This window comes from Capsicum annuum, chromosome 8, assembly GCF_002878395.1.
Source record: "Capsicum annuum cultivar UCD-10X-F1 chromosome 8, UCD10Xv1.1, whole genome shotgun sequence".
Taxonomy (NCBI): domain Eukaryota; kingdom Viridiplantae; phylum Streptophyta; class Magnoliopsida; order Solanales; family Solanaceae; genus Capsicum; species Capsicum annuum.
This window is the reverse complement of record NC_061118.1, coordinates 88080628-88090782: the sequence shown is the minus strand read 5'-3', so window position 1 is coordinate 88090782 and position 10155 is coordinate 88080628. Positions and strand designations below refer to the sequence as shown.

General features: G+C 32.6%; 1 protein-coding gene across 4 annotated transcripts; it reads right to left on the bottom strand.

Moving 5' to 3' along the window:
- Window positions 1–3649: 3649 nt before the first annotated feature.
- LOC107838925 (protein REVERSION-TO-ETHYLENE SENSITIVITY1) lies at window positions 3650–9946 on the bottom strand. 4 transcript variants are annotated; one of them, XM_047395745.1, is made up of 5 exons: window positions 9793–9913; window positions 8924–9525; window positions 8677–8777; window positions 4581–4879; window positions 3650–4270 (listed from the first exon to the last, which is right to left on the bottom strand). In XM_047395745.1, exons 2-5 carry the CDS (start codon window positions 9031–9033, stop codon window positions 3848–3850), a joined length of 933 nt encoding a protein of 310 aa, XP_047251701.1. In that variant the 5' UTR covers window positions 9034–9525; window positions 9793–9913; the 3' UTR covers window positions 3650–3847. The 4 variants fall into 4 exon arrangements, with proteins under 4 accessions (XP_047251701.1, XP_016537692.1, XP_016537693.1 ...); XM_016682206.2 differs by lacking the exon at window positions 8924–9525 and having other exon boundaries at window positions 9793–9938; XM_016682207.2 differs by lacking the exons at window positions 8677–8777; window positions 8924–9525 and having other exon boundaries at window positions 9793–9946.
- Between the last annotated feature and the right edge of the window lie 209 nt (window positions 9947–10155).

Here is a 10155-nt window from a genome sequence, read left to right as displayed (position 1 = left end):
ACATGATATTTTTGTAAACATAAAAAAATATATAAAAAAATTTCAGAGCTTACCTCAAATCATAAACAAATTTATTACCTCAAATCATAAACAAATTTATCTCTTCAATCATAAATACCATCAATATTTCAAAAAAAAAAAAAATTCTCAGAAAGCAATTGTCGATCAAGAATACATGATAGATTATTATTGTAAACTTCAAGAATATACCAAAATTTTAGAAAACTTACCTCAAATCACAAATAAATTCTTCTCTTTAATAATAAATACTGATAAGATTTTAATCATCAAGAATATATTAAAAAATTTACCTCAAGTCACAAGTAAATTTATCTTTTCAATCATAAGATATATCAAGATTTTACTAAAACACTTCTCAATTAACAATTATATATTTATAAAATAACATGATAATTTATTTGTTGTAAATTTCAAGAATATACTAAAGTTGAATTAGCAACTTTTACACGAATTTTTAAGTGGATGAAATCGATCGAGTGGTCTCAGTTGGAGATAGGATTGCATGTGTTTATGGATTGAACGAGATTCAAGCTGGGAAAATGGTAGAATTTGCCAGCGTTGTGAAAGGAATACTCTTGAATCTTGAGAATGAGAATGAAGGGATTGTTGTCTTTGATAGTGATACTGTTAAAACAGAACAAAATTTTATTTGAATTTCAAGTTTTTATAGAAATTTTTTATTGCCGAGCTACAACAATTGCACCTATTAAAGCAACTAAAAGGATCATTGAAATAAATTCAAATGGAAGAAAAATCTTAGAAAATTTAACTCAAATCACAAGAAAATTTATCTCTTCAATCAAACAAAAGAAACAATAAACTAAACCAAGAAAAATTTATCACATGTTATAAAACAATATGAATATAACTTAAAGAACTCACTTAATTAAGAACAATCAATTATATGGAGAACAAAAAAAGAAGATATTAATAAAGTTTAAGCCTTTTCTAATATAAATACTACTATAGTAAGTTTTCTACTTATTATGTTATTATTTTTTCCTTTTAAATCTAAGTTAATTAGGTCTCTTCTTTAATATGAATATAATAATAATAGTAAAGATACTACTCCAAAGTTATCACTCGTGTGAAGGAAAAAAAAGTAGATTTCTACTTCTGAAATTAGTGCTAATCTTTATGGTGAGTATAGTTCTAATAAGATATAATATTAATCTTTATAGTGAGTATAGTTCTAATAAGATATAATTTTTATATAAGGTAAAATTATGATTGATTAAAATTATCTTTATCATAAATTTTAGGATTCTTAATTTAATAAAAAAATCTTATCATATACTTTAAACTCTTGATCCCGTATATTTTAAGAGACAATATTATAAATATAATTAAATAATAATTTAAGAAAATAGTGAAAAGACGATTTTGTCTAAAGAAAAAACTGTTAATGAAGGGAAAAAAGTTCGAATCACTTTTCTAAAGGTCTTCACACTTTTAATATACTAGTTTAGGTGTACGCGCATTGCGCGTGTACCTTACTTTAATGAGTTCAAACATTACATTAAATAGAATATTTTTTTAAATAATAAAGATTAATATAATAATTAAATTTAATATCTTTTGAGTATGTAAAAATGGAGAATTTATTTATTAAACCTAATCTTTATCAAAAATATTTTTTAAAAGTCGATCAACATTCATCTACTATCTATAAATTGCAACAAAACAATTTAATGATAGAGACATCAAAATAATACAATTAAATATAATCTTTACACACAAAAATTTTCTCAAAGTCGCCCGACACTCATCTACCACCTGTAAACATTACAAAATAATAAGATAATAGAGATGTCAAAATAATACAACCAAACCTAACCTTTACATAAAAAAATTCCTCAAAGCTGACCAACATTTATCTTTATCACCTATAAATTGCAATAAAATAATACGATAAAAGTGATATCAAAACAATAAAATTAAACGTAAACTTTACACACAAAAATTTCTCATAACCGATCGAGTTTCATCTACGAACTGTAAACTACCACAAAATAACAAACTCATAGAGATATTATGATAATATAATTAAACCTAACATTTACCTTAAAAAAAAATTAAAATCAACTCACATTCATATAACATCTGTAAATTAAAATAAAACAATAAGATAATAAGATATCAAAACAATAAAATTAAACCTAACCTTTACACAAGAAATTCTTCAAAGTCAACCGACATTATGAGGTGCTAACTTAAATTAATCTGACTCTAATACGGATACCGATATATAGAGCGGGAAACCAAACAAATAAATTTGTCATATAATACACTTCCTAAATCAAAAACATATATAGCAAGCTAGGCGTGAAGTTAATATATAAATGACATTATCTTTCCCAGAACAATTTGTTGGATGAAGCAGAAGCTCTTTCATGGCCCGATAATGTAAAAAATGCAACATATATTAATGCAACAAAGAGGATTGATATCGTAATTAATAATAGTCCAAAGATTAACAAGAAAATCAAATTACTTATCAATAGGACTTAACATACATATAACCGAGGCTGACTATTTTTAAGGCTTGAACCTATGACCCAACCGCTAGTGCTCATGTGTGTGTTTGCTTTCAGTGTTTTTATGGGTTTAATTATAGCTTATAGTGTGTGTTATTCTGTTATTTATACTATGCATGTGCATGCGTACAGTTGACATTTGTTAAATATACAAGTAATAAGGATAGAACTTCTAAATACCAAAAGCACGCATAAAAAATCACAAAGTTAGACAATCAAAACAACGTTTAAAAGCAACGAACATCAACAAATTTGCTAGATTATAATCTTCTGTAGGAATAAAATCCAGAATCAAAAAATTCAAAGCCACAAATTGAAAAGAACTCTAGAAGAATGTAAACAAAGAGAAAATCATAGTGGGTTTAAAGGTTCAACTCAAACGTATTGAAAATCTGGATTTTTTTGGGTTGGAGTTTAACGTGTTGCTAATCGTTTTTTATTTAATATATACTTTAGAAGTTGGGTATTAGGTTTTGTAAGGGATTAGGACTTTTGTTTTGTAGAAATATTTTTGTGCCTTTTTTATTACACATTTGCCAAAATTAATTAACATTACTAATGAAGAATATCCCATTAATATTATGCCTAAACTAATTCTATGCCTAATGAATTTTATGTTTAAAAGAATTCTGCCCCTAAAATATGGAATAAAAGTTAAATTACATTAACCTATACTTGAAAGGATTCTGTTTAATTAAAATATGGAAGGAAAGTTCAATCACATTAACTCAATAAAATTAAATAATAATCACGAAAAAATAGTGAAAAAGACGATTTTGTCTAAAATAGAATCTTTTAATGAAGGGCAAAAAGTTCAAATCACTTTTCTAAGGGCTTTCACACTTTTAATATATTATAAATTATAGATATCGATTGTATATATATATATATATATATTGGGGGTAATCATAAGGAAACCCACAACCTCCTGCCCTTCGGGTGAGCATTTTGTGGTAACCTCTGCAATATTTCACAAAAATCTTCAGATATTAAGCTCTATTCTAATATTAGTTTACCATTTTGGAGTTTTCTTGTTTTAAAAGCTCAGATCACGTATAGAACCGTTATAAATGAAGAAAGAACCGTTCTTCAGGAATAAGTAGAGCTGAATAATCAGCAACTCACATTACCATATCATCTCTTTTCTTATTTTCATTTCTTACAAGAATGTTGGGTATCAAATCTACATTTTCGGGTCTAAAGAAATCTTATGATGCAGTTTTATCTGGAGCTCTTCGTATATTAAGGGTTAACAAATTTTGATCTTGTAGCAGTATGATACAAGAAAGCTACGAATCAAACAGATTTTTGAGACAGTAAGTGCCAAAAACAAACCATGCTAAAAGAAGAAGTGAGAAAGACAATAATGCTACCAAAAAAGGCCATCCCACCATGAAAATGCCAAAGCATACAACTAGAATGAAAGGTGAAAATGACCTCAGGATTGAGATGTTGTCAACCCAATGTCCTTTGAACAATAAAAGAACCCCAACATTGATCATGTTCCAATCCATCGATCCACCAAAGCAGAGCCTGTTCAGGCAATTAGCAAGAAATGAATAGCTGTTGCACGTGAATAAGTTATAGGATTTGTGCTCAAAATGGCGAACGCTTGATTGGATGGCGTCATCCCAAGTAGTTGCAGACCCAAACTCCGAGTGTTTATAGCCATGTTTGCATGTGTGCCCAGCAAGGTTTCGCAGAAAGCAACACTGTCCAATAATTCAACATTCAGAAATTCTTGTCAATACGTTGTTGGTAAGATCAAATTGGCATATTTCTTTATCCGGGGTAACTAAAAACTTGAGCATAGTGACTCGTGGAAGCGTTGGAAGTTATGCATGACATCGAGCATGTGAATGCAAATACTCATGGAAGTGTTGGAAGTTATGCATGACATCGAGCATGTGAATGCAAATACTAGGGGCGATGCATTAGGGGAGATGGGGGGAGTAGTTACTGAGTGGCATAATGCTACAACTAACGAGTGAAAGGCTAAGAGCATGCCACAATAAGTTGTACCTGTTTTCTGTCTAGTTGAAGGTATTTGGCCACAGAACCAAGTACAAAATCATCCACATTAATAAAGTTGGAACCAGAGAAGGCCACAGCAGAACCATCCTCTGTGCATATGCCTACATGTCCAATGAAAGGTGCCAACCATGAGACTACTGGTAGGGGAGTCCAAACTAAACAACAAGGGAACTTAGCATTCTCCGGATCTATTTCATCAAGAGGCCAAAATTCATGCTGAATGTCTTGGACTGCTCTTATGCTCTCCATTTTATAGGCAGGTTCCAAATCCATTAAAGAAAGTGCTCCTGTTGGCATATGGTGACATACAATTTTGCAGTCATGAAAAAAGGTTTCTGTGAAGAGAGGAGTAAAACAAAAACAAGCAAAAGCAGCTATAAAGAAACATTAGGTGCCAACTGTACTATGTCATACAACTGCACTAGTTGATCCGCAGATGTAGAATAAATACCCAGGATTGCTGATGGTTAAAGAAATTTAAAAATTGAGTTAAGCCATCACAGAAATAATAAGACATTTCATTAGATGCAAATCAAATTCAATAATTCCAAAAGTGCAAAAGGTCTCTTGGATATCCATATAAAAGGTAGTAACTAATACCTTTATGCAAGCATGCAGTTGAAAGATGGTTTCAGCAAAACTTCCATAACAGCTTAGAATATTCAACTCTCTTTCTTTAATTCGAAATGCATGAGTTGACCACCCCAACTCAACGTGGAAATTTAGCAATGATTATATCTTCATAATGATCTGCTCTACATCTCTACTGTGACAAAAGTTTATGTCAGTTCTCTTTCTTCCACAGTATCCCTTTGCTCTCATATGTAGTGTTTTGGTAATTCTTGTGAATGACTAAGATTTTATGGAATTCTGTGAGTTGTTTCACAACTTCAATGACCAAAGTATTTCTCTGGTGATTCTAAACCTGCACTTCTAGGTTTCACTTTTTAGGATGGTAAAAGATGCTCCTCTAGAACTAGGCAACCAGAGGCGGATCCAGGATTTGAAGATTGTAGATGCCAATGTTTTTTATTTAAATTTATTATTAGTGATGGACATCGACTTAGGATGCACATTCAGTTAGTTAAATCCGTTTTGGGCTAATTTGTTTCAATTTACAAAATTTTTTGGTCATAAATAATACACAATCATCGAATAAAAATAAATTTTATGCTACTCAATCTAATTCTTGGTCAAATACTGTTGAACAAAAAGGAGAAACATAAAACCAAAAAAACTAAAATTTCAAGTACGCAATTATACCCTTTTAATTCGAACATGATGTAATCAGAAAATTATAATTTATGGTGAGTTCTATAAAAACATAAAAGAAGAAAAAGAGAGTGTAAAGAAAGTTTATCGTCCCCTCAACAACACAAGAAAATACTATTTATTACGAAAATTCCTAAATTATATTTACCAAACATAATTGTTAGAACATGAGTAGAAATAGGAATACTATATAGAATCCTACTTTTGTAATACCTATTTGAAAAAAGATTGGAATGTAGTGTCTATAAATAAAGTCTCAATGTAATAATGTAGGTACAACAATTAAATAATAATTTTCTCTTATATTTCTCACATGGTAAAGTCTCTACGATCTTGGTAGAGAATCAAAGAGTTTCCACTGCCGGCGGGCAGCTATAACCCATAATGCCATCCGTCTGGCCAGTGATCATGTTACCAACAGATTGGGCCACCGTGCTTCTTTCCAGTGACTACTTTCTCATATCTAGCACCGTGCATCTTCTAGGTGACTACTTTCTAATATCTGATTTGCGTAGCACCATTCATCTTTTCGAACTACTTTCTCATATCTGAGATGCATAGCACCGTGTGTCTTTCCGGTTACTCCTCAAATCTAATTTGCATAGTACCGTGCATCTTTTCAGTGACACCTCAGGTTTGATTTATGCAGGGGTCGTGTCATTATTCCAACCCTACCATATAATTTCTCTTTTTCAGTAGGGTCGTGTCGTCATTCAGACTCTACCCATATAATTTCTCTCTTTCAGCAGGGTCATGCCGTCATTCTAACCCTACCATATTATTCTTCTTTTTCAGTAGGTTCGTGTCGTCATTCCGACCCTATCTATATAATTTCTATTTTTCAGTAGGGTCGTGCAGTCATTCCGACCCTACCCATATAATTTCTCTTTTTTAGTAGGGTCGTGTCGCCATTCCAACTTTACTCATATAATTTCTCTTTTTCAGTAGGTTTGTGCCATCATTCCGACACTACCCATATATTTCTGTTTGGCCAGTGTTCCGACCCTACCCATATAATTTCTATTTTCCAATAGGGTTGTACCATTATTCCAATCCTACCCATATACTTTTTCTCAAATTTTGACTACTTTTCAGCCGTCAAATCTAATAATCTGACGGCTTCATCATTGTTCTGAAGCCAATTATTCGAGCACTTTCTTTTATGATAGGTTCGCCCAATCTTGCAAGCCTTTCCATTAGTTTTGTTTTGGATTTAGATCGTCGGAACCCTAATCCGGCGACCTTCCTCAGTTTTCTAGTGAGATCTGTTTGACCCCTCTCTATCTTTTTGGTGGTTCAGTACAACTTTTGTAGACGTTCATCGCTGATTTTTGTTTTAGTCCTATGAATAAGTCTGAACCTATAATGATGAGATCAGAAAATCTAACATCACTTTGTCATGAGATGGGCAAAGAGTCTCATCATTGACTACCCAAGTACATCATAAGAGGACTAAGCACATTGAAATTGATTGACCCTTTGTCAGAGAAAAAATGCTCTTAGAAGATATTGTTATAAAATTTGTGAAGCCGAGTGATCAACGTGCAAATATCTTCAGCAAGTCTCTTACCGGTCATCATATTAATTACATATGTAACATGCTTGGTACATATGACTTGTATGCACCCGTTTGAGGTGGAGTGTTAGAACATGAGTAGGAAAAAAAATTATATATAGAATCCTACTTGGAAAAGGATTGTAATGTAGTGTCCTACTTGGAAAAGGATTGAAATGTAGTGTACTACTTGAAAAAAGATTGAAATGCAGTGTATATAAATAGGGTCTCAATGTAATAATGTAGGTACAACAATTAAAAAATATTTTTCTCCTATATTTCTCACAATAATAAAATATTTAATTGTTAAATTAAAAAAACTCCTAATAAAGTGTAAAAAGAAATCAATGAACTAGCATACATCGATCATTGTCTTTAGTTAAAAGATTAAGAAACAAAGAATAAATTCAATAGATAAAATCTACCTTGAAATGAAAAAAAAATTACATTCAATTAAATACTGAAGATCTTGAAAAGGAGGAAAAAAATGAAGAGATAATTTAAATAAAACAAATTTAACATTGGATGAAGAGTTGAAATGGATAGAAATATAAAGCACAATAGGAAAAAGAAACGCCAGAAGGGAAATAAAAAAGCACATGCGCAGTGACTTGTGAAAGAACAAAATTAGAAGTGTCTGAGCGATTCGAACCCGCGCAAAGGCCCTGGCACGACCCTGGCACCCGTGCATTTCGCCAACAGAGCAGAAGTCAATGATGTTCTATGGGTGAGAAATATATTATATCTACATTATTTACTAAAATGTATATGTATATATAAAATTTTAGCAGAGCAACCGGGTACCATGGCACCCTCACGCTCCCACATAGATCCGCCCCTGTAGGCAACTGAAGAAGCACTTGGATTGGCCTATAGCCTTGAAGAACAACAAACAAACAACATGAAGTGCTAAAACATATGTTTTGTAGTTCAATCAGACTGGACGATTTCCCATTATTATTTCTACACTGATAGTCCAAATGTAATTATATTACTTACAAATGTAATTATATTACTAACATAGCATCAACAAAGTGCCTGAATAGTTACAAACTACTAGTGATATATAGTTGTACTTCCACTGCCTATTGGGCTGGACTTCTAGGGCACTAAGGAATGTGTTTTTTTCTAAATGGTTGGCAATAAAAGGGGACATCTTGGCCGCTGAGAACCGGAGGAAAAGAGACGATCATACATGTTAGTGGGTGCTTTGCGTATACATCTTAGTGGGTGCTTTGTGCATAGATGTGCATGTACCTGTATGGCCTACTGTTGCATTTTCAGGTGTTATCTGGCTGTGGTTAATGAAAGCTGGTCCTGAGCATGTACAGTGGATATTGCTGGGCACAGTAAAGGACCTGTTACAAAGATGGACCTTAGAAGAAGGAAAGAAGACGTAGGGCATGGGAAATAGCCCCTTTAACCCTTATACGATTCATTTGGAAGGAGAGCATGGAAATCTTTTAAAAGAGTTGATGATAACTTTGTATACTTAAGGAATAACCTCCTGTTTTGGGTTAATCTCCAACCATGAGGTCTCGGACAGTTTGTAGGTTTCTCTACTTTTTGGTTTATTGCTTCTATACAAGAGTTTACCCACATTAATAAGATCATTAATTTATCAAAGAAAAGAAAATATAAGTGTAGGCAATAAGATGTTCTGCATTGTATCTGCACTAATGTTACTTCATTATGGCTTCTTGTTGGACACTTTCACAAGCTGTTGACAAGGAGACTAGCATTCAAGCAGACTTGCATTTCACTCCCTCCCAAAAACTCAGCCAAAGGGCAGCTCAGTGTACTAAAGATCCCTCTATGCGCAAGTCCGTAGAAGGGCTGGACCACAAGGGTCTATTGTATGCAACCTGACCTAGCAATTCTGCGAGGCTGTTCCACGACTTGAATTTGTGACCTCCTGGTCACATGGCAACACCTTTATCAGTTAGAGAACCAAAAAGGTGTATTTGGTCACTACAGTGCTTTGTCATCTTCCTCTAACAAGGCAACACAATATTCTCCAGGATGAAATCAAAGCTATCTTTAAACTTTGAATCTCCAACAACATTGCCAATATGTTGCACAGAACCCTATCTAGCTCATGGTAATCTGAAACAAAAAGGAAGAAAGATTCTCTATTGGTTCTGATTTTTGAGAATCTAGTGACATCAACTACATTAAGCCAAAAAAAAATGAAGGGCTTGCAAGTCTATATGGCAATTTAATTAATCAAAAACCTTAAGCCCTTTTCTCTTACTTACTCAAAAACTGAAAGGAAATCTTGATGGATTCTAAGTTAAGCATACACCAAAACAATGAAAGAGCAAACAAAGTAACTAAATTTCAACAACTTAATGAACAAGAGAAAAATGGTACCTTAAATGAGACAAGAAATCAAACTAATGAAAACAGCTTTTCTTCAGCCTTTTTCTAGCAGGCAGCAGGTGGTGGTGGTTGATTATCAAGCAGCACACAAGAAAACAATGGGAAAGTGTGGAACAAAACATATAAATATTTACTTTTCACTTTTATTATATTCATTATTATTATTATATTGATTAATTATTTTTTTCTTTCGGAAATAGGGAAGGACAGAATTTGAGATAGATACATGAACCGCGGCCCCACCTAGACACCCTAAAAGAAGCCTCCTGTGGTCCCCACTTTATCTGCTTTGTTTAATGATCCATCTTGGTGGATTACTTCCTCTATCTCATAATTATTTACTGAGCACTCACT

What these genes read in the sequence shown, in the direction of transcription:
- LOC107838925 (XM_047395745.1), bottom strand. Translation starts at nt 9,033, where the DNA reads ATGATCTTATTAATGTGGGTAAACTCTTGTATAGAAGCAATAAACCAA. An exon ending in TGCAACAGTAGGCCATACAG is followed by an intron (nt 4,880 to 8,676) that starts GTACATGCACAT and finishes ATATGCCAACAG; the next exon opens with GAGCACTTTCTTTAATGGAT. An exon ending in TTCAACTAGACAGAAAACAG is followed by an intron (nt 4,271 to 4,580) that starts GTACAACTTATT and finishes ATTATTGGACAG; the next exon opens with TGTTGCTTTCTGCGAAACCT.